General features: G+C 46.7%; 1 protein-coding gene across 1 annotated transcript in view; it reads right to left on the bottom strand.

The window, feature by feature from the left end:
• Positions 1 to 4131: 4131 nt before the first annotated feature.
• Positions 4132 to 25789, bottom strand: part of LOC130290430 (histo-blood group ABO system transferase-like) — a 56764-nt gene continuing 35106 nt past the window's right edge. The window contains exons 6-7 of the mRNA XM_056538062.1: positions 6941 to 7075; positions 4132 to 5162 (exon numbers count right to left, since the gene is read on the bottom strand). Coding sequence (XP_056394037.1) covers positions 4421 to 5162; positions 6941 to 7075 — 877 coding nt within the window. The 3' untranslated portion in view covers positions 4132 to 4420. The remainder of the gene's footprint in view (positions 5163 to 6940; positions 7076 to 25789) is intronic.

The raw sequence follows: 25789 nt of genomic DNA, 5'->3' as shown, positions 1-25789 counted from the left end.
TCTCTGAGTCACTGGTCACCTCCTTGGGCCCTGGTTGAACTGTATAGACTTTACCATCTGTCTACCCTCAGTAAAGCTACCGTTGTCCGTAACTTGGCGTCAGAGTCTTTATTGCCCTCATGCCTAGCCCAGCATCTAGCGGTATACCTTCGGGTGGTTATAGGCTAAACCACACCCTGACATCACGAATACAAAAGCTTAATACCATCTGCCCCTAGGGTAACAACATCTGCTCTCATCACACCCCACTACCAAAGGGGGGTTCCTAGAGGTGGGATCTCGGCTGCGGCACTCCAGACATCCGGTGCACGGAGCGAACTTCGCTCCATGCCGGATGACTGATGATGCGGGGCAGAGGCTCGTGACGATGCGGGGCAGAGGCTCGGGGCAGAGGCTGCTGCAGAAATTTTGGTTCGGTCCTTTGTAGAAAGAATTGACATATCAATTCATTCTGCGGAATTCCCTCGAAAATACATTGCTGTCTATGGTGGGAAATTTTCTGAGCGGACATTTCACCAAAAAATCTTCTGTGTGAACATACCCTAGGCATACATATTTTGTTAAAAAAATACCGTATTTTTCGCCCTATAGGACGCACCGACATATAAGACGCACCCAATTTTAAAGGTGCAAAATCTAGAAAAAAAAGATTCTGAACCCAACAGTGGTCTTCAACCTGCGGACCTCCAGATGTTGCAAAACTACAACTCCCAGCATGCCCGGACAGCCGGGAGTTGTAGTTTTGCAACATCTGGAGGTCCGCAGGTTGAAGACCACTGGATAGGAGGTAATACTCCCGTGTCCCTGTCGCTCCGGACCCGTTACCGCTGCCCTGGATGTCGCTCCATCGCTGTCGCCGCGTCCCCTGGGGTGTCCCCGATGCTCCGGACGTCTTCTTCCCCGGGATCCACGCTCTCAGTCGCCGTCATCACGCCGCTCCTATTGGATGACGGGACGACGTGCGCGACGACGTGATGACTTTGAAGGAGAGCGCCGGCCATACAGCGGATCCCGGCCAGGAGCAGACACCGAGGAGGCAGGTAAGGTCCCTCCCGGTGTCCTGTAAGCTGTTCGGGACGCCGTGATTTCACCGCGGCGGTTCCATACAGCCCGACTGAGCAGACGGGTTAGTGTCACTTTCGCTTCAGACGCGGCGGTCAGCTTTGATCGCCGCATCTGAAGGGTTAATACAGGGCATTACCGCGATCGGTGATGTCCTGTATTAGCCGCGGGTCCCGGCCGTTGATGGCCGCAGGGACCGTCGCGATAGTTGTGTGTATTCGCCGTATAAGACGCACCAACTCCCCCCCCCCCAGTTTTGGGGAAGAAAAAGTGCGTCTTATACAGCGAAAAATACGGTAGTTTTACCTTTTTTTAGACAACCACAATAATAAATAAAAAATCTATATAATATGAACTGGTAAAACTGTCCGTATTTTACTATAGTTTTCTACTTTTATGCCTCTTTAGGTGATCACGTAGACGTTATAGATAAGAATGAGCAAACATTACCTGATGTTATATTTAGAAAAATGTAAATCGAGACGCAAATGTTCTTGTGTAAATACGTGTATGTGTTTGTTTGACTGGATGGAGAAAGCAGCGATTTACATGTAATGTGATATCGTCACCCGTAGATCTCCGCTTCGCTGCTCATCCTAATCTACACATAGCATTTTATCACCATCAATATTTCCCATAAAATAAAAAAATCCTTAAAAATATTACTGGTAAATATTGGCCGTGATAAGATGATCTCTGAGCAGAACGCCTGGGGGATTCTATAGGTCAACCAAACTCTGATGTTTCATGTGTCGCGGCACCATGGTCCTGTTGTACTGGTCTTGTAGCATTCCTCTCAACAACTCTATCAGATTGTCCACGAGTCTCTGAAAACAACTTTAGGAAATCCCCCCCCCCCCCCATTCTTCCGCAAAGAAAACACATTTCCAACAATGATCCAGTTGAGGCCATGGTCTCTGGTGGTGCTGTGTTTTTGGGCACTCTAACATAGCGTACCCTGTCCGGCACTATGTACTGGGGGTGATCTTTGTCTGACATAGTGTAGGGGATCACTTTCCAATCGTATTGTATATTGGGATAATAGTTGTCTCGCACTGTGTATGGGAGCACTCCCCGACACTGATTATGGGGCAGGGGGATCTCTACCTGCCAATGTGTATTTGAACGCTCTGTTTCGAGCACTGTTTATAGGAAGGGGGGGGGGGGATCTCTGGCACTGTTTATAGGGAGGGTGATCTCTGGCACTGCATAGGGAGGGTGATCTCTGGCACTGCATAGGGAGGGTGATCCCTGGCACTGCATAGGGAGGGTGATCCCTGGCACTGCATAGGGAGGGTGATCTCTGGCACTGCATAGGAAGGGTGATCTCTGGCACTGCATAGGGAGGGTGATCTCTGGCACTGCATAGGGAGGGTGATCTCTGGCACTGCATATGGAGGGTGATCTCTGGCACTGCATAGGGAGGGTGATCTCTGGCACTGCATAGGGAGGGTGATCTCTGGCACTGCATATGGAGGGTGATCTCTGGCACTGCATAGGGAGGGTGATCTCTGGCACTGCATAGGGAGGGTGATCTCTGGCACTGCATAGGGAGGGTGATCTCTGGCACTGCATATGGAGGGTGATCTCTGGCACTGCATAGAGAGGGTGATCTCTGGCACTGCATATGGAGGGTGATCTCTGGCACTGAATGCAAGCACTTTCTGTGTATTCGGGGTGATCATCATCTGACACTGTGCAAGGGAGTAATTTCTGTCCGGCACTGTGTATGGGCATGACCTCTGTCTTACACTGTGTTTGGGGGTATTCTCTCTCTGGTACTGGTTGTTAGTGTTTTATGTCTGGCACTTTGTATAGGAGTGATCATTGTGTGGCACTGTGTATGGGGGATGATCTCTGGCACTGCATGGGAGCAATCTCTGTATGACCCTTTGTATTGGGGGTGATCTCTGCCTTGTACTGTTTGCTAGTGTTCTATATCTGGCACTGTGTATAGGAGTAATCTCTGTCTGGCACTGTGTATAGGAGTAATCTCTGTCTGGCACTGTTTTTGTTAGTGTTCTGAAATGTGGCACTGTGTACAGGAGATGGACATCTGGCGAGCACTGTAAATGTATTTGGGGCAATCACTGTCTGGCACTGTGGGGTGTGTCCTCCGTCTGGCACTGTGGGGTGTGTCCTCCGTCTGGCACTGTGGGGTGTGTCCTCCGTCTGGCACTGTGGGGTGTGTCCTCCGTCTGGCACTGTGGGGCGTGTCCTCCGTCTGGCACTGTGGGACGTGTCCTCCGTCTGGCACTGTGGGGCGTGTCCTCCGTCTGGCACTGTGGGATGTGTCCTCCGTCTGGCACTGTGTATGGGGATGATCTGTGTCTAGCACTATTTGAGGGGTAATCTCTGGATGACACTGCAAAATGTATGGGGGGGGGTCATTTTGACTATTTGTGTGAGCACTCTCATATCATGCACTACACCCTTCTGTCTATCTTGCTGTGGAAAGCTGGTACCTCTTAGGTCAGTCAGAACTTCTAAGCCTACTCATGTGACTTGAACATCGCATTTGAAGGACTTTCATTAAAGGGTACTCCGGCCCTAAGACATGTTATCCCCTATTCAAAATGATAGGGGATAAGATGTGTGAGTGCGGGGGTCCTGCCGCTGGGGACCCCCGCATTCTTGCATACGGCACTCACCTCTTTGAGCTGTCATGCCCCCTCTCATAGACTTGCATAGCAGGGGCAGGGCATGATGTCACACGGGGGCGGAGTTGTGACATCACAATACTCCGGCCCCGTGGTCGGCACCCGGCAGTTTGTGAGCTGGCAGCGCGGCGTGCAGCTCAAAGAGGTGGGTGGCGAATGCAAGAATGTGGGGGTCCCCAGTGGCGGGACCCCCATGGTCAGACATCTTATTCCCTATCCTTTGGATAGGGGATAAGATGTCTTAGGGCCGGTGAACCTCTTTAAAGGGGTTATTGTATAAATAATCATATAGGGTCCCAGGATGGATTTATTTTTATATTATATATATATATATATATATATATATATATATATATATACACACACACATACACATGCACACACACACACACACACACACACCCCATATAGGGGGATTGCCCCCTCCTGACCCTTCTATGAATGCGAATCAAAAAAGCTGATACGAGGTGGAACTTGACTTCAACCCTTAAAACTTCTGAGGATCCGAGGCAAAGAAGAAAAATCCATTGTTACCATATTACCTACATTTTTTCCAATTTTTGTAAAGGAAGAAGCTATCAATGTATAAGGTTAAAAAATATTTTTAAAAAAACGAAATTATCGGCCTTATTCTTCCTGTAGGTCAATTTGTTTAAATTTCCGATTGCAGAGTTTTTGAAAACACCAGAAAAAATACATTAATATTTCTGAAATTTGTTTCTCATTCTTGAATTTCTCATTCTATCCAAATCTCGTTTGTTCCGGATTGCATTATGATTTTTTTGAAGCGCAACAAATCTTCTCTTCTTAAGAAATTCCGGAACCCCCCAACCTTCAACCCAAAGATATTCTTGAGACAAGATTTTAGTTGGTTTGTGATAAAGGAAATACTTGTTGAGGTAGCTCTCATCATGCCAAACGGCCTCAATATTGTTCCCCTTGTCGGTCATCATCGCTGTGTGGCAAAAATTGGTCAACTTGTAGACCTCTTCTACGGTGCCACCAAAATATCCTCCGGCATAATAAAAGTCTCCTTCATCAGGAGGAATGTAAGCAGTAGATGCTTTCCTGCGCTCGTATGTGAAGCGTTCACGGGGTCCTCCATTGTAACCGGGATGTAAAGTGCCAAAAACATCACTGAGGATCTCCACTCCAACCTCATCGCTGAACTTCATGTCCACATCTACACACACCAAGTAATCCACTTCATGGATAAATCTTTCCTTGGAATAGTCACGTATCATTTCCATGCGCCTCATGGACACTTCCTGCCATCTCTTGTAGCTGAGGACTTTTAAGACCACCAGTTGTCTTCCCTCAGCAAGGGTGATGTTCGGCATGTCATTGGGCCGATCTGTGAAAATGTAGTAGTTGACCTTATGTCCCACCATAAAGAACTTTTCGGCAGTTTCGACAAATGTCTGCAGAAAGACTGTGTACCTGAAATAGATGATAACAATCAGTAGACGTCTTTATGTTGAGTAACTGCAATTTAAATTTAGGCGTGTCAACTTTTTGCCGAAGTTAAACAGAGTTAATGTATATAAGGTCAAGTGACTCTTTCGGCTTTGTATTATACTGTTTGCTTTCTTTTCCAGTCACATCTAAAACTACTTATCAGGAATGATCTTTATATAGAATTATGGGTTTTGTTCAATAGATTGTAGAAGTTTTTTTTTTTTTTTCATTTTATTTTTTAAAATTAGTGGCAGTCATGTTGGAGACACACATTCCCCTTCTGTATTCTCTGTATAGTGCAGTGTTTCTCAAACGTGGTCCTCAAGTCCCCCCAAGAGTCATGTTTTTAGGATTTCCTTAGTCGTTCACAGGTGATATAACTGTGGTGATGGCAGGTATCCGGCTCCCAATACAACATTAAAATCCAAAGTTTAATTTAAACTGCTAAAACATACAGGTGGATGAAAAATATAACAAAAGGGAAAAGCACAAAGGAAACGGGCGTTTCGTTTGTGCTTTTACCTTTTGTTATTTTGTTACATTTTTCATCCACCTGTATGTTTTAACAGTTTGAATTACCTTATTTATTGGCGTGTAACACCCCCATTTTAACAGGGAAATTTAAGTTAAAAAAAATAAAATGTAAAATAAATGACTTGGACTAAATGCCACATCATTCCCTAGCCCCCCCCCCAACTTCGTTTTCTTCTGCACCTCAGTTTGGTCCCATCCCCTCCAGTATCACATGATTCCTTCCATTTTATCAGTCCCTGTGCCACATTTACCCCTCTCATTGCCACCCCCCATGTCTCATCCTCCCCCCCGTCATAGACCACCACTAGCCATACAGACATTAAGCATTTAGGGCCTCCCCCCACCATCATTTCCCCCTGTCTCATCATCCCCCCATCATGTTCCTCCTATGCCAGTGGTCTTCAACCTGCGGACCTCCAGATGTTGCAAAACTACAACTCCCAGCATGCTGGGGCAGCCAACGGCTGTCCGGGCATGCTGGGAGTTGTAGTTTTGCAACATCTGGAGGTCCGCAGGTTGAAGACCACTGTCTTATGCTATTCTTCCCCTCCCTCATCATTCCCCCTTTTCCCTGCTTTTCATAGTTGTTTTTATTTTCCATACCTGGCTGCGCTTCGGCTGTCTTGCGGGCTGCGGTCAGTGAAGCAGATGAATGACGTCCTCTCCCAGCTTCTCTGCGCGGCATCAGGGACGTCACTTTTCATTTCCTGTAACCGCCGCTAGTCAGAGTTCGCAGTGCGGCGACTACAGGAAATAAAAGTGACGTCACTGATGCCGCACAGAGAAGCCGGGAGAGGACGCCCCTCATCTGCTTGACTGACTGCAGCCCGCAAGACCCCCCGTTTGACCTGACCTGCCGAAGCGCAGCCAGGTAAGGAAAATAAAAAAAAAACTATAAAAAGCAGGGAAAAGGGGGAATGATGAGGGAGGGGGAGAAGGGGGAGGTAAGAAAAATTTTAAGTAAAACTGTCACTTGTTTTCTCCCGCACTATCCACAGGTATTGGTGGATAGTGCGGGAAACGCTGATTAAAAAGGTAGGGCAGATCCGGACAAGGTAGGGCTGTGGATAGTGCGGGAGAAAACAAGTGACAGTTTTCCAGAGCAGGGAGGAGACGCTGCTGGTCACTGATTTAAAGGCCTTGAGTTGTGTAAGGGGCCCCGAAATTTCTGATGGCAGCCCTGATCTCTAGGTTTCTATGAAAGATGGATTATCCCAAAGACTTACTTTTTGATAGCAAACACAGTGAGACCGATGCGAACATTCTTCTGGTGAAATTGTGCGTTCAGTATGTCGATATTGAAGCTGCTGTCCCATATAATTGGTGCGAGCCAAGGTGTCACCATCAAGACATCAGTTCTCCTTTAAAAAAACAAAAAAACACAAAATGAAAAATAAATAGCAGTGAGTGAGCACTTTGAAGCATACTTGGAGAAAAATAGTGAACGGGGAAACTGTCATGATAGATCTATAATTCTTTTGCTTATAACATTGCCTTGTTGTGTGAATGGGCAGCGCAGCGAAGCGCGTTGCATCCTGGTCATTAGAGTCCATTGTTATCCTCCCTACTGTGTCCTGGTCGGTCAGCGCTGTTTGAGCCGGTTTTCTCCATTGAAGCTAATCTATTCTATTCCTACAGCAATTTCTGGCAGAATTATGCGCAGCGAAACGCGTTGCATCCTGGTCATTAGAGTCCATTCTTATCTTCCCTACTGTGTCCTGGTCGGTCAGTGCTGTTTGAGCCGGTTTTCTCCATTGAAGCTAATCTATTCCATTCCTACAGCAATGTCTGGCAGAATTATGGGACAAGCTTCCCCTTGAGGCTCTGTTTACACTTTGCAGTACCAGTGCAGTTTTACCGTGATTTTTCAAAACCATAAAACGCATCTGGATCCCACGTGAACCCACCCAAAGCTGCTCATAAAACCCAAAGCTATAGGGAACTGTTAGAGCCCCCTCAGGGTCATGCGGTCCTTGAGCACCTGAAGCACATAGGGCCGCCTGTCTAAGGCTTCTTTCACAGCGCCATTAGTACACGGCAGTGTGACGGCCATCGGGAGAGCCGGGCAGAATAGCGGGAGAAAAATTACTGTTTGTGCCGTCTTTTTCTCCCACTATTCATAACGGCGCCCGGCGGCCCCCATAATAGTAAATGGCAGCTGCCGGGACCCGTTGCTGCCCGTTGCTCCCCGTCACTAGGACGGCCGTTAAAGTCAGGGAAACAAAAAAGAAGAGAGACTTTGACGGCCGTTCTCGACAGGGAGCAATGAGAGTGTGAAAGGGGCCTAAAGGGAAACCTTCCCCGATCCTCACTACTGTAAATAAGTTCCCTTTTTTTATTGGTTACATTTTGTACGTCCTCAGGCGATTCATAAATGTCTGGATTAGTGGAAACTATAAATCTGACATCGCCGATTACCTGCTTCTAATCCACATTATGTCAAACACGCTGCAGAGATTAGCGCCCTCTCCAAACAAATGTCGTAATCCTCCGTAACACCAGTCTGTACTGAACAGTCCTCATGTTACATAGTATGGCTGCAAAAAGACACACGTCCTAACCAGGGACCAAGTCCTTGAAAAAGAAGTGAGGGAACTCATCCATGATTTCCACTCAAGGGCTGGTCCTGCTAATGGGAATGGTGTTCCTGCAGTGAAAAAAAAGTGCAGGAACTAAGTTCCCATGCGTTCCTGCAGGACTTGACCCCTGATCCTAACCCTGTAGTGAATGTATCTAACCCTGTAGTGCATGTATCTAACCCTGTAGTGAATGTATCTAACCCTGTAGTGCATGTATCCAACCCTGTAGTGCATGTATCCAACCCTGTAGTGCATGTATCCAACCCTGTAGTGCATGTATCCAACCCTGTAGTGAATGTATCCAACCCTGTAGTGAATGTATCTAACCCTGTAGGGAATTTATCTAACCCTGTATTGAATGTATCTAACACTGTAGAGAATGTATCCAACCCTGTAGGGAATGTATCCAACCCTGTAGTGAATGTATCCAACCCTGTAGGGAATTTATCTAACCCTGTATTGAATGTATCCAACTCTGTAGTGAATGTATCTAACCCTGTAGTGAATGTATCTAACCCTGTAGGGAATGTATCTAACCCTGTAGGGAATGTATCTAACCTTGTAGAGAATGTATCTAACCTTGTAGGGAATGTATCTAACCCTGTAGGGAATGTATCTAACCCTGTAGGGAATGTATACAACCCTGTAGTCAATGTATCCAACCCTGTAGGGAATGTATCCAACCCTGTAGGGAATTTATCTAACCCTGTAGTGAATGTATCTAACCCTGTAGTGAATGTATCTAACCCTGTAGGAAATGTATCTAACCCTGTAGGAAATGTATCTAACCCTGTAGGGAATTTATCTAACCCTGTGGGGAATGTATCTAACCCTGTAGTGAATGTATCTAACCTTGTAGTGAATGTATCTAACCCTGTAGAGAATGTATCCAACCCTGTAGTGAAATGTATCCAACCCTGTAGGGAATGTATCTAACCCTGTAGGGAATGTATCTAACCCTGTAGGGAATGTATCTAACCTTGTTTTTAAACTTTCAACTGTTAACAGAGAAGAAATTGGGATTTCTTCAAGAATCAACCTTCAAGTGGTTCAACAGAAAGGGAATCATTCGGATACATTGAGTAAATCCTCCTGGGTCCTTCAGGTATGGGAGTGGTGGGAAATGTTAGGAATCGGGGGATGGGGGGTATACTAGACTTTCATCCACATTTTTTGATCAGTGCGGAGCCAGTCGCTTTTCCACATTCCAGAACGGAAACAGGGTTTGAGTTGCATTGTCTGAGTAATGTTGTAATATACTTGTCCCAAAGCCAAAAACGTTCCCTCATTGTATAACAACATTTTTTTAATGCAATCCATTAAAAACAGGTCGCAGCGGTTATCCTAGTGTGGTGTCCCAGTACGGGATGATGTGGCTCTGTACTGTCCTCCTGTCCTGTCAGGCAGAGTCCCTGCATGCCCCCCCCCCCCCTACAGTTCCCCATGTTGTATATAGGTTTTGTATATATAATGTACTGTTGCTTTAATATTTTGATCATGTGATTGTTACCCAGGAGTCTCCAGTGACCAGGTGACACCCCCAAGTGACCTATGGGCTCCTTGCACAGCCCCCCTATATAACCAGGGGAGGGGCTGCGATCTCTCTCTTCTGCTGTATGCTGAGGATCAGTGCAGTCGTCTCAGTGTCCAGATCATTGGAGGTCTCAAGCCTAAAGTCCTGCAGCCACAAGTCGGTCATCAGTAAGTTAAGTCATCTTATTGTCTGTCACCATCTCTGGCCCGGGGCTAAGGGGCCCCAGCCTAGACGGCCCCCCCCCCGCACCGCGGTGGCTGCGGGGGCCCCCGCTACGCCACTGAGTATAGTTGACCCACATTAGGTTGGCAGTATAGTTCCCCCCACATTAGGTTGTCAGTATAGTTCCCCCACATTAGGTTGGCAGTATAGTTCCCCCCACATTAGGTTGGCAGTATAGTTCCCCCACATTAGGTTGGTAGTATAGTTCCCCCACATTAAGTAAGTAGTATAGTTCCCCCACATTAGGTTGGCAGTATAGTTCCCCCACATTAGGTTGGCAGCATAGTTCCCCCACATTAGGTTGGCAGTATAGTTCCCCCACATTAGGTTGGCAGTATAGTTCCCCCACATTAGGTTGGCAGCATAGTTCCCCCCACATTAGGTTAGCTGTATAGTTCCCCCCACATTAGGTTGGCAGTATAGTTCCCCCACATTTGGTTGGCAGTATAGTTCCCCCACATTAGGTCCCCCCTCTCCCCCTGCTTTTTCTATTTTTCATATTTCCTTACCTGGCCGCGCTCGGCAGGCTCAGGTAATGCGGGGGGGTCTTTTGGGCTGTGTGGATAATATGAGTAGTGACGTCTCCTGCCGGCTCCTCTGCACGGCGTCAGGGACGTCACTCCTCATTTCCTGCAGCCACGGCCGGACTTCTAAACTAAAACAGCCGGAGCTGCAGGAAATGATGAGTGACGTCCCTGACGCCGTGCAGAGGAGCCGGCAGGAGAAGTCACTCCTCATATTATCCATACAGCCCACAAGACCCCCCGCATTACCTGAACCTGCCGAGCGCGGCCAGGTAAGGAAATATGAAAAATAGAAAAAGCAGGAGACGTGTTCGGGCCCGCCGCTGGTCACTGTTTTAAAGTGGCTGCGGCCGGACTACAGTGGGCTGCTGATCCGCTACTGAGCAGCCGACAGGGGGACTCTGCATGTAAAGAAAGCCCCTGAATCGGAAGCGAAGTAGGAGAGGAGGGGGCACATGACAGGGGGCAGCGCAGCGGGAAAATAAGATAGGGGTCAAAGGCAGGTCAGGGGAAGGAGGGGGCATAGAGGAGGGGGAGTTAAGGAAGAGGTCGGAGGGGTTAAAAGGAGGCCCGGAACCGGAAGGGCCCCTCTTTTACCTCAAGAAGCGCTGAAGGAAGTTGCCCGCCCTAAGCGAGGTGGGGTTGTTAGGTTGCGTTTAGTCACGGCGGCAGGTAGTGGGGGAGGGGGACCTGGAGGCACTTGATGGAGAATTGGAGTGAGGTGTGAACAGAATGGTGTGGTAGGGCTGGGGGCGGTGCCCCATAGGGCTGGGGGCGGTGCCCCAGTCACTGGTGACACCTCAGCGGTTGAGGTGGAAAAACGGGGGCTCTGAAGGGGGTGTCCTTGGGTCGTTGATTTACGGCCAAGGGCAAAGTAGGAGCCCGGGGAATAACTCAGGTTGCCTTCAGGTCCCCTTACCTTTGGGGTAGGAAATGGAAAACTGTTTACACTGTTATGCACTATGGTATTTGAAAATGTTATAATGTTAATGGGTAATGTTTACCCGACTGTTTCTGTGTTATTGTAAAGTTAAAGTATATATATTTATTTTATTTTATTATGGTTATTTAATAAATGTGGCCGCTGTGGCCTTTTCCACCAAAAATAAGTGTTGTAATGTGGTTATTGATGGGGGTGGCAGGGTGGGACGGGGTCACAGAGCAAGTAGCAGATCCCCTAGTCATGCATAGCCGTCTATGAGAGAGCACATTCCTGTGTTTTATGTCGGTGTCCGCAGTTTGTGGAGATTTTCTGTGCATGCATTCTGTCGTGTGAACATAGCCTAAGGCACACATCTATGAAGCAGGGACAACACTACAGGCAGGGCTAGAGATGGCAGCAGAAAGAGCCGCAGACATGTACCAGCTGGTGCCCATGACGGGTAACCTGGTAGAGGGAGATGACATCACCAGGCGTTCGCTGCTGACCAGAGAAACAGGATAGCCATACGTTTCCACTAGATGTGTCCCCGTCCACATTCAGGACACGTGCATGCTCTGCCAAGCTGAGCCTTCATGTATAGGAGGGATGGGTGTGGACGCTCTTCAGCTGGCAGCTATCTAAGATGTTTTTGCAGATATCACTGTAAGAATAATGGCAGGAAGCCTATTTGGAAAGCATTAGTGGTATTTCCTGAGTATCTACAGCAGAAATCTAGTATCTCACTCATCCCGATTCACTTACAGATCACAAACGCCATGCAAATAATCCGGGCGTATTAGATTCACAGTCAATAAGATAAAACAAACAGCAGGGAAAAGACAAAAAACCTGTATATTTACATGAAAAATGGTCCAGCTGGCTGAAAGATAGGAAATGTCAACTTAATAAAGGAGGGGTCCGCCAGTCAGGAGGAGGGTTATCAGGGGGCATCACAGCTCTAAAGATGGTTGGAAATATAACCAGCTGCGCTGATTTAAACTATATGAGCCAGTGCTTTCCAAACAGGGTGCGTCCAGCTGTTGGGGATCACAGGAAACAAATGGCGCCACTAAAACGTAAGCTTTAATCCATTCTATTAAAATAATACTTCATCCGGCAGCGCTGCTATAAAGATATATAGAGAATGAACAAAAAAAATTAAGGTCTGTGTGTATGTAGCCAAGGGGTGTAAGACCCAGCAAATACGGTCAAAAAATGCGGTCAAATCTACTATCCCGACTTCCTATCCAGTCCTCCTATCCCAACCTCCTAACCCGACCTCCTATCCCGACCTCCTAACCCGACCTCCTATCCAGTCCTCCTATCCCGACCTCCTATCCAGTCCTCCTATCCCAACCTCCTAACCCGACCTCCTATCCCGACCTCCTAACCCGACCTCCTAACCCGACCTCCTAACCCGACCTCCTATCCAGTCCTCCTATCCCAACCTCCTAACCCGACCTCCTATCCCGACCTCCTAACCCGACCTCCTAACCCGACCTCCTAACCCGACCTCCTATCCAGTCCTCCTATCCCAACCTCCTAACCCGACCTCCTATCCCGACCTCCTAACCCGACCTCCTATCCCAACCTCCTAACCCGACCTCCTAACCCGACCTCCTAACCCGACCTCCTAACCCGACCTCCTAACCCGACCTCCTAACCCGACCTCCTATCCAGTCCTCCTATCCCGACCCGTAATATGTGACCAGGAAATATCTCCAGCCGTTTGGAAGTTATGCAGTAACATATATTTCCCATTGACTTCTATGGGACTTTAAACAAAAACCCCGCCCCTGGCAAATGGGGGTGAGTAAGGGTTAAATTACCTATCCTATGTTTGTTGGTGACATAAGTAACATGTGACCAAGTTTCATGTTAATATCTTTAGCCGTTTGGACGTGATGCTGGAACATAAACACATATATACATACACATACATACATACATATACACACACACACATATATATATACACACATACATATATATACACACACACATATATATACACACATACATATATATACACACATACATACATACATACATATACACACACACATATATATACACACATACATACATACATATACACACACACATATATATACACACATACATACATACATATACACACACACATATATATACACACATACATACATACATATACACACACACACACATATATATACACACACACACATATATATACACACATACATACATACATATACACACACACACATATATACACACATACATATACACACACACACATATATATACACACACACATATATATACACACACACATATATATATATACACACATACATACACACACACATATATATACACACACACACACACATATATATACACACACACACACACATATATATACACACACACACATATATATACACACATACATACACACACACACACATATATATACACACATACATACACATACATATATATACACACACACATACATACACATACATACATACATATACACACACACACATATATATATACACACACTCACACACATATATATACACACATACATATACACACACATTGATTGATTGATATATATATATATATATATATATATATATATTGGTATTGCAGTTCATGAGTCTTTTAATTTGGTAGCTGTGTTTTGTAGTGGTAGAGGTAAAAATTCGGGTATTCCTAATAAATTTACAGGTGGAACGACGTGATTGGTTGTAATATCCTGTCGTCGACAGCCATGTGGTGGTGTTCTCCGACTCCCGATATTTGTTACGCCGAGCGCTCCGGGTTCCCGCTCCTCCCCGGAGCGCTCGCTTCTCCCCCTCCGCTGCAGCGCTCCGGTCACGTCCTCTGACCCGGGGCGCTGCGATCCTGCTGTCAGCCGGGATGCGATTCGCGATGCGGGTAGCGCCCGCTCGCGATGCGCACCCCGGCTCCCCTACCTGACTCGCTCCCCGTCTGTTCTGTCCCGGCGCGCGCGGCCCCGCTCCCTAGGGCGCGCGCGCGCCGGGTCTCTGCGATTTAAAGGGCCACTGCGCCGCTGATTGGCGCAGTGGTTCCAATTAGGGTTATCACCTGTGCACTTCCCTTTATTACCTCACTTCCCTTGCACTCCCTTGCCGGATCTTGTTGCCTTAGTGCCAGTGAAAGCGTTCCTTGTGTGTCCCTTGCCAGTGTTTCCAGACCTTCTGCCGTTGCCCCTGACTACGATCCTTGCTGCCTGCCCCGACCTTCTGCTACGTCCGACCTTGCTTCTGCCTACTCCCTTGTACCGCGCCTATCTTCAGCAGCCAGAGAGGTGAGCCGTTGCTAGTGGATACGACCTGGTCACTACCGCCGCAGCAAGACCATCCCGCTTTGCGGCGGGCTCTGGTGAAAACCAGTAGTGGCTTAGAACCGGTCCACTAGCACGGTCCACGCCAATCCCTCTCTGGCACAGAGGGTCCACTACCTGCCAGCCGGCATCGTGACAGTAGATCCGGCCATGGATCCCGCTGAAGTTCCTCTGCCAGTTGTCGCTGACCTCACCACGGTGGTCGCCCAGCAGTCACAACAGATTGCGCAACAAGGCCAACAGCTGTCTCAACTGACCGTTATGCTACAACAGTTGCTACCACAGCTTCAGCAGTCATCTCCTCCGCCAGCTCCTGCACCTCCTCCGCAGCGAGTGGCCGCTCCTGGGATACGCTTATCCTTGCCGGATAAATTTGATGGGGACTCTAAGTTTTGCCGTGGCTTCCTTTCCCAATGTTCCCTGCATCTGGAGATGATGTCGGACCTGTTTCCCACTGAAAGGTCTAAGGTGGCTTTCGTAGTCAGTCTTCTGTCCGGAAAAGCCCTGTCATGGGCCACACCGCTCTGGGACCGCAATGACCCCGTCACTGCCTCTGTACACTCCTTCTTCTCGGAAATCCGAAGTGTCTTTGAGGAACCTGCCCGAGCCTCTTCTGCTGAGACTGCCCTGTTGAACCTGGTCCAGGGTAATTCTTCCGTTGGCGAGTATGCCGTACAATTCCGTACACTTGCTTCAGAATTGTCCTGGAATAATGAGGCCCTCTGCGCGACCTTCAAAAAAGGCCTATCCAGCAACATTAAAGATGTTCTGGCCGCACGAGAAATTCCTGCTAACCTACATGAACTTATTCACCTAGCCACTCGCATTGACATGCGTTTTTCTGAAAGGCGTCAGGAACTCCGTCAAGATATGGACTCTGTTCGCACGAGGCGTTTCGTCTCCTCGGCTCCTCTCTCCTCTGGTACCCTGCAATCTGTTCCTGTGTCTCCCGCCGTGGAGGCTATGCAGGTCGACCGGTCTCGCCTGACACCTCAAGAGATGGACACTTTGAGTATCTGGTCATGCCCTTTGGACTGTGCAATGCCCCTGCCGTCTTCCAAGACTTTGTCAATGAAATTTTTCGTGATCTGTTATACTCCTGTGTTGTGGTATATCTGGACGATATCCTAATTTTTTCTGCCAATCTAGAAGAACACCGCCAGCATGTCCGTATGGTTCTTCAGAGACTTCGTGACAACCAACTCTATGCCAAAATTGAGAAATGTCTGTTTGAATGCCAATCTCTTCCTTTTCTAGGATATTTGGTCTCTGGCCAGGGACTACAGATGGATCCAGACAAACTCTCTGCCGTCTTAAATTGGCCACGCCCCTCCGGACTCCGTGCTATCCAACGCTTTTTGGGGTTCGCCAATTATTACAGGCAATTTATTCCACATTTTTCTACCATTGTGGCTCCTATCGTGGCTTTAACCAAGAAAAATGCTGATCCCAAGTCTTGGCCTCCTCAAGCAGAGGACTCCTTTAAACGACTCAAGTCTGCCTTTTCTTCGGCTCCCGTGCTCTCCAGACCTGACCCTTCCAAACCCTTCCTATTGGAGGTTGATGCCTCCTCAGTAGGAGCTGGAGCTGTTCTTCTACAAAAAAATTCTTCCGGGCATGCTGTCACTTGTGGTTTTTTCTCTAGGACCTTCTCTCCAGCGGAGAGGAACTACTCCATCGGGGATCGAGAGCTTCTAGCCATTAAATTAGCACTTGAGGAATGGAGGCATCTGCTGGAGGGATCAAGATTTCCTGTTATTATCTACACCGACCACAAGAACCTCTCCTACCTCCAGTCGGCCCAACGGCTGAATCCTCGCCAGGCCCGGTGGTCTCTGTTCTTTGCCCGATTTAATTTTGAGATTCACTTTCGTCCTGCCGATAAGAACATTAGGGCCGATGCTCTCTCTCGTTCCTCGGATGCCTCAGAAGTTGATCTCCCTCCGCAACACATCATTCCACCTGACTGCCTGATCTCCACTTCTCCTGCCTCCATCAGGCAGACTCCTCCAGGAAAGACCTTTGTTTCTCCACGCCAACGCCTCGGAATCCTCAAATGGGGTCACTCCTCCCATCTCGCAGGTCATGCGGGCATCAAGAAATCTGTGCAACTCATCTCCCGCTTCTATTGGTGGCCGACTCTGGAGACGGATGTTGGGGACTTTGTGCGAGCCTGCACTATCTGTGCCCGGGATAAGACTCCTCGCCAGAAGCCCGCTGGTTTTCTTCATCCTCTGCCTGTCCCCGAACAGCCTTGGTCTCTGATTGGTATGGATTTTATTACTGATTTACCCCCTTCCCGTGGCAACACCGTTATTTGGGTGGTCGTTGATCGATTCTCCAAAATGGCACATTTCATCCCTCTTCCTGGTCTTCCTTCTGCGCCTCAGTTGGCTAAACAATTTTTTGTACACATTTTTCGTCTTCACGGGTTGCCTACGCAGATTGTCTCGGATAGAGGGGTCCAATTCGTGTCTAAATTCTGGAGAGCTCTCTGTAAACAACTCAAGATTAAATTAAATTTTTCCTCTGCATATCATCCCCAGTCCAATGGACAAGTAGAAAGAATTAACCAGATCCTGGGTGACTATTTGCGACATTTTGTTTCCTCCCGCCAGGATGACTGGGCAGATCTCCTTCCATGGGCCGAATTCTCGTATAACTTCAGGGTCTCTGAATCTTCCTCCAAATCCCCATTTTTCGTGGTGTACGGCCGTCACCCTCTTCCCCCCCTCCCTACCCCCTTGCCCTCTGGTCTGCCCGCTGTGGATGAAATTTCTCGTGACCTTTCCATTATATGGAGAGAGACCCAAAATTCTCTCTTACAGGCTTCTTCACGCATGAAGAGATTCGCGGATAAGAAAAGAAGAGCTCCCCCCGTTTTTTCCCCTGGAGACAAGGTATGGCTCTCCGCTAAATATGTCCGCTTCCGTGTCCCTAGCTACAAGTTGGGACCACGCTATCTTGGTCCTTTCAAAATTTTGTCTCAAATTAATCCTGTCTCTTATAAACTTCTTCTTCCTCCTTCTCTTCGTATCCCTAATGCCTTTCACGTCTCTCTTCTCAAACCACTCATCCTCAACCGTTTTTCTCCCAAATCTGTTCCTCCCACTCCTGTTTCCGGCTCCTCGGACGTCTTCTCGGTCAAGGAGATTTTGGCTGCCAAAAAGGTCAGAGGAAAAAATTTTTTTTTAGTAGACTGGGAGGGTTGTGGTCCTGAAGAGAGATCCTGGGAACCTGAGGACAACATCCTTGACAAAAGTCTGCTCCTCAGGTTCTCAGGCTCCAAGAAGAGGGGGAGACCCAAGGGGGGGGGTACTGTTACGCCGAGCGCTCCGGGTTCCCGCTCCTCCCCGGAGCGCTCGCTTCTCCCCCTCCGCTGCAGCGCTCCGGTCACGTCCTCTGACCCGGGGCGCTGCGATCCTGCTGTCAGCCGGGATGCGATTCGCGATGCGGGTAGCGCCCGCTCGCGATGCGCACCCCGGCTCCCCTACCTGACTCGCTCCCCGTCTGTTCTGTCCCGGCGCGCGCGGCCCCGCTCCCTAGGGCGCGCGCGCGCCGGGTCTCTGCGATTTAAAGGGCCACTGCGCCGCTGATTGGCGCAGTGGTTCCAATTAGGGTTATCACCTGTGCACTTCCCTTTATTACCTCACTTCCCTTGCACTCCCTTGCCGGATCTTGTTGCCTTAGTGCCAGTGAAAGCGTTCCTTGTGTGTCCCTTGCCAGTGTTTCCAGACCTTCTGCCGTTGCCCCTGACTACGATCCTTGCTGCCTGCCCCGACCTTCTGCTACGTCCGACCTTGCTTCTGCCTACTCCCTTGTACCGCGCCTATCTTCAGCAGCCAGAGAGGTGAGCCGTTGCTAGTGGATACGACCTGGTCACTACCGCCGCAGCAAGACCATCCCGCTTTGCGGCGGGCTCTGGTGAAAACCAGTAGTGGCTTAGAACCGGTCCACTAGCACGGTCCACGCCAATCCCTCTCTGGCACAGAGGGTCCACTACCTGCCAGCCGGCATCGTGACAATATTCACTGGGTGACACTTTGTCTCGTAACGATCTAGTGCGCTTTGCCACAAATCTAAAGCCAGTTGGCAAGATATTTGCAGTGGTTGGATCTTGATGTAGAATCGGTAAATTTATCATGGAGGTTGGTTTGCGGCACATGCTGGTGTGTATGACATTGGTGACATTATTTCCCATTAATGTAACATCCAAGAAGTTGATGGTTTTGCTTTCTAGGTTACATGTAAATTTTAAATTACAATCGTTGTGACTCAGGTAGTCGAAGAAAGAAAACGCTTCCTCCTGGGTGCCGGTCCCCACAAGGAGGATGTCGTCTATATAGCGACCGTACCACCCACCGAGAATCTGTGGGGATTGACGGCGGCATAAAAATAGACCTCCTCCTATGGGACAAGTATAAATTTACTATGGATGGCGAAAACTTTGCACCCATCGGGCATCCAACCTTCTGAAGAAAAAACTTTCCATTAAAAGAAAAAAAGTTGTTAGACAGAACAAAAGGCAAAACCTCTTCTGTATATTGTATGAGTTGTGATGAATAATAACTGTACTTAATCATGTGGTATTGTACAGCTTCAATGGCTTTCTTATGAGGTATGCAGGTGTATAGGGAAGTGACGTCACATGACATCCATTTGTGTTCTATGGCTTGTACTAATGTTTTGGGGTCCTGTATATATTCCATTGTTGTAGTGACGAGCGGCTGTAGAAGATGATCCAGACAAGGACCTACTTTTTCTAGGATAGAATCAATACCTGCAAGTATGGGGGCGAAGAGGCGGAGGAAAAATGTTTTATGAATCTTTGGAAAACCATGAGATACAGCACATTTTGGTGAATGAGGTAGGAGACTGTTTTTGTTTTGAATTGATAATTCCCAGCGCAACTCCATCCTGTAAGAGAAGGTCCGATTTCTTAGTGACTTGTTTGATAGGGTTAGAAGGAAGGGGTTGGTGTGTTGTGCCATCATTAAAGGGGTTATCCAGGAAAAACTTTTTTTTTATATTTCAACTGGCTCCAGAAAGTTAAACAGATTTGTAAATTGCTTCTATTAAAAAATCTTAATCCTTTCAGTACTTAGCTGAAGTTGAGTTGTTCTTTTCTGTCTAAGTGCTCTCTGATGACACATGTCTCGGGAACCGCCCAGTTTAGAAGCAAATCCCCATAGCAAACCTCTTCTACTCTCTGCAGTTCCCAAGACAGACAGATGTCAGCAGAGAGCACTGTTGACAGACAGAAAAAAAACAACTCAACTTCAGCAGCTGATAATTATTGAAAGGATTTTAAGATTTTTTAATAGAAGTAATTTACAAATCTGTTTAACTTTCTGGAGCCAGTTGATATAATAAAAAAAAAGTTTTTTTTTCCTGGAATACCCCTTTAAGTTGTTGCATAATAGGAGATTCACATAATTTGCTGTCTAACACAACCACCGACCCTCCTTTATCCTCTTGCCTTATAATTCTATGTCTATTTTTGGAGAGATCTATAAGACCCTGGAGTTGAGCATTATTTAGATTGTAGGTCATGTTCACATTACTGTTTGTGAGATCCTTAAAGGGGTACTACCGTGCTGACAACTTATCCCCTATCTATAGGATATGGGATAAGTTGCCTGATCGCGCAGGGTCCCGCTGCGGGTGACCCCCGCAATCTCGCACGCAGCATCCCGCTCTCATCAGGCCCCGGAGCGAACATTCGCTCCGGGTCTGATGACGGGGCCGGTGATCGTGACGTCACAGCTCCACCCCCGTGTGACGTCACACTCCGCCCCTCAATGCAAGTCTATGGAAGGGGGTGAGACAGCTGACTTGCCCCCTGCCATAGACTTACATTGAGGGGCAGAGCGTGACGTCACATGGGGGCGAAGCCGTGACGTCACGATACTCCGGCCCTGTGATCGGCAGTCATCAGACCTGGAGCAATGTTCGCTCCAGGGCCTGATGAGAGCGGGGTGCTGTGTGCGAGATCGCGGGGGTCCCCAGCGGCGGGACCCCGCGCGATCAGGCAACTTATCCCCTATCCTTTAGACAGGGGATAAGTTGTCAGCACGGTAGTACCCCTTTAAAGGGGTACTCTGCCCCTAGACATCTTATCCCCTATCCAAAGGATAGGGGATAAGATGCCAGATCGCAGACCGCTGGGGACCCCCGGGATCTCTGTGCATAATGATGGCAGATACAGGGGCCGGAGCATCATGATGTCACGGCTCCGCCCCATGTGATGTCATGGCCCGCCCCCTCAATACAAGTTTATGGGAGGGGGTGTGAAGGCCACCACGCCCTCTCCCATTGACTTGTATTGAGGGGCGGGCCGTGACATCACGAGGGCGGAGCAGTGACTTCATGAGGCTCCGGCCCCTGTATCGCCCATCATTATGCACAGAGCGAGGTTGCTCTGTGCAGTAATAACAGTGGGGTGCTGCAGCCGAGATCCCGGGGGACCCCGCGCGATCAGGCATCTTATCCTCTATCCTTTGGAAAGGGGATAAGATGTCTAGGGGCGGAGTATGCCTTTAAGATCACTTTACACTCTCATTTGAAAAGTGTCCACGGGGTGGCATCTGGATGAGATGGGATAAAATGACGGATTCGTTGTGAAAAAAGTATCTGTAGTGTTATCCCGCTTTTCCTCCGGTTGCTGCATTGTCTGATCCTGCATATCTATAAGAGTAAGGATGGTTGTTAAACCTTGGAACGATGCGTGTAATGGTAAACAATGACCCCTTTTTCATTTAAAGGGGTACTCCACCCCTAGACATCTCCCTACCCCCTATAAGATGTCTGATCGCGGGGGTCCCTCCGCTGGGGACCCCCGCAATATAGCACGCAGCACCCACCTGTTATTGCTCCGGAAGTGCTGGAGGGTCTGGCTCCCGACCATGGGGACGGAAGATTGTGACGTCACGACTCCGCCCCCGTGTGACGTCACGCCCCGCCCCCTCAATGCAAGTCTATGGGAGGGGGCGTCACGCCCGTGCTGCATGCTATATTGCAGGGGTCCCCAGTGGCGGGACTCCCGCGGCCAGACCTCTTATCCCCTATCCTTTGGATAGGGGATAAGATGTCTAGGGGTGGAGTACCCCTTTAAAGCCTGAACATGATTACTGGGAACATGGTTATTGAATTCTTCTGTTTCATGATCAGAGATGTCAGTGGTAAAAAAATAAAAGTGTTTTTTACTGTAATGTTTCTTATTAATTTATTGACATCTTTAATCGTTTGATATACAGTAGATCTGCCCTTTGGGTAGGAACTAAATTGAGTCCCTTGGCAAGGACTTGTGTTTGTTGGAGACTCAGAATAGAAGCGGAAAGGTCTTTTTGACCTCGTATACCTTTTTGACCGATAAAGTATTAGAATAGCCTTTGACACCTTGTGACTTTAAATTGCTTTAGCATTGTTATGGATAAGTTATTGTTCATTTTATCCTGTAACTCTGTCAACTCAAAGTTATATTGTTGTAGAGATTCAGTAATGGAAACTATATTTTGTTCCAACTGTGCAGTCTCTTTTGTTCACGATCAACGATTCATATCATTAATTTAAAGGAATTAAGTATATTATCCCACTCCACAGTGAAATCATCATCATATATGGCTGTGGATATATATTTTTTTCATTCTTAACCCTCTAGGAATCATTTCTTGTTCCAGGTATTGAGTAAGAGTAGTGGCGTCCCACCACGTTTTAAGTTGTTGTGTTTTTAGGGGTTCCAGGTCCCATATTAACTGTTTCATGTCTGACGGCACATTTGTGTGAGTATTGCGTGAAAAAACTGTTCACCACTTTTTATTATCCGGTCAGCATTATAAGACAGGGATATACTAGCCAATACCTCTGATGTATTTGTATATTGAGAAGAACTATCCATATTAAATGAAAAATTAATTAAAAAAATAAGAAGAAAAGCTAATTTCATGAAGAAAAATATATGCCGTATGTGCCGAATGTCTGCATCCAATGTATAGATAAATCCCATCTTAGTCCACAGGGCATGGGAGCAAGAGAAACACAAGCGGCAGTACATAAAATATAAGGAGAAAAGAAGGTGCTCAGCTCACCATCCACTAGGGAACGTAGTAGAAGGATTTCGGATGTGTAGAATCAATTGGAGCTCGGACTAAGCGGTCGCTTCCCGTATGCAGGAACCACGAGGAAAGAGACAAATTCGGCTCACAAAAACTTGAAGTTAAAACGTAGCTTTTATTGTATCATGTGAAAAATAAGATGAACAAAAACACCCCAAGTGCATTAAAAACAGCGAGCCGACGCGTTTCGAGCTACATATGGGCTCTTAATCATGGCAAAATAACACTGTACAACGGTGGTTTATATACACTGATAATAAATGAATGGATAGCTTCACACGTGTTAGCCCGCAAGGTGCCGGGCAGCAGATTCGGCGTGTGAAGACAGATCCGGTTGGATCCGACTCACATGTAAGGAAAACCTGGTCTGGAAGATAAACTTGTGAGTGAGGCCAGCAGGCTGCGATATCCATGGGCAACAATCAATCCAAATGCATCCGGCAAGGACGTTAAATAAATACAAACGTATAAGTGTCAGTGGTGGACAAAGGCATAAATGTATATAAATGTATATCAAATAATGTGTATAAATGTATATCAAATAATGTGTATAAATGTATAGCAAATAATGTGTATAAATATATATAAATGTATAGCAAATAATGTGTATAAATGTATAGCAAATAATGTGTATAAATGTATAGCAAATAATGTGTATAAATGTATAGCAAATAATGTGTATAAATGTATAGCAAATAATGTGTATAAATGTATATCAAATAATGTGTATAAATGTGTATAAATGTACATCAAATAAGGTGTATAAATATATATAAATGTATATCAAATAATGTATATAAATGTATAAACAATAATCCAACTTCAAACGTCACTTCAAAAACCATAGATGCAAAGACCATAAAATGTTTTTGTAGATAAAACAGGTTCCATATTTTTCTGCCATCCTTAATAAATTTATACATGTCCCATAGGAGGAGGTCTATTTTTACGCGGCCGTCAATCCCCACAGATTCTCGGTGGGTGGTACGGTCGCTATATAGACGACATCCTCCTTGTGGGGACCGGCACCCAGGAGGAAGAGTTTTCTTTCTTCGACTACCTGAATCACAACGATTTTAATTTAAAATTTACATGTAACCTAGAAAGCAAAACCATCAACTTCTTGGATGTTACGTTAATGGGAAATAATGTCACCAATGTCATACACACCAGCATGTGCCGCAAACCAACCTCGGGCAACACAATCCTCCATGCTAAAAGCTGACGCCCGTTACACACTGTCAAGGATCTACCAATAGGAGAATCCTCTACCGTACAAACGTACAATAAAATCATACATGATATCAATAAACGTTTGTTAGATCGTGGATACCAACCTTCAACCCTGCACAGCGCCAGAGCCATAGCAGACGGTAAAACTAGAACTCGATACCTGTACAATCCGTCTAAGAACTCTAGAAACTCAAAACTGTCCCAAGAACAATCTCAGTCTCCATTAACCTTCTCAACAGCATCCGAAATATTATACAGAAACATTTACATCAAGATCCAACCACTGCAAAGATCTTACAAACTGGCGTTAGATTTGTGGCAAAGCGCGCTAGATCGTTACGAGACAAAGTGTCACCCAGTGAATATCGGGAGTCAGAGAACAACACCACATGGCTATAGACGACAGGATATTACAAATGCAACCAATCACTTCATTCTACCTGTTAATTTATTACGAATACAGTGATCCCTCAACTTACAATGGCCTCAACATACAATAGTTTCAACATACAATTGTCTTTTCTAGACCATTGTAAGTTGAAACCAGACTCAACATACAATGTACAGACAGTCCAGATCTGCAAAACATGTCAATGGCCGGAAGAACTGACCAATCAGGATGGGCATTTACTGGAAAAACACCTGTATTACTAAAGTGTATGCACTGACTGGTGTCTGGTAGCGCCCCCTACAGTACAGGGAGGTATTACATGTTCTCTACTCTTTACCTGTATTACTGAAGCGTATCCACTGACTGGTGTCTGGTAGCGCCCCCTACAGTACAGGGAGGTATTACATGTTCTGTACTCTTTACCTGTATTACTGAAGTGTATGCACTGACTGGTGTCTGGTAGTGCCCCCTACAGTACAGGGAGGTATTACATGTTCTCTACTCTTTACCTGTATTACTGAAGTGTATGCAGTGACTGGTGTCTGGTAGCGCCCCCTACAGTACAGGGAGGTATTACATGTTCTGTACTCTTTACCTGTATTACTTAAGTGCATGCACTGACTGGTGTCTGGTAGCGCCCCCTACAGTACAGGGAGGTATTTCATGTTCTGTACTCTTTACCTGTATTACTGAAGTGTATGCACTGACTGCTGTCTGGTAGCGTCCCCTACAGTACAGGGAGGTATTACATGTTCTGTACTCTTTACCTGTATTACTGAAGTGCATGCACTGACTGCTGTCTGGTAGCGCCCCCTACAGTACAGGGAGGTATTACATGTTCTGTACTCTTTACCTATATTACTGAAGTGAATGCACTGACTGCTGTCTGGTAGCGCCCCCTACAGTATATATAACCTGTTTTATCTACAAAAAGCATTTTATGGTCTTTGCATCTATGGTTTTTGAAGTGACATGTTTGAAGTTGGATTATTGTTTATACATTTATACACATTATTTGATATACATTTATACACATTATTTGCTATACATTTATACACATTATTTGCTATACATTTATACACATTATTTGATATACATTTATATACATTTATATACATTATTTGATATACATTTATACACATTATTTGCTATACATTTATATACATTATTTGATATACATTTATACACA

This window comes from Hyla sarda, chromosome 9 (assembly GCF_029499605.1).
Source record: "Hyla sarda isolate aHylSar1 chromosome 9, aHylSar1.hap1, whole genome shotgun sequence".
Taxonomy (NCBI): Eukaryota; Metazoa; Chordata; class Amphibia; order Anura; family Hylidae; genus Hyla; species Hyla sarda.
Note: the sequence above shows the minus strand (reverse complement) of the source record. Positions and strands in the feature narration are given on the sequence as shown.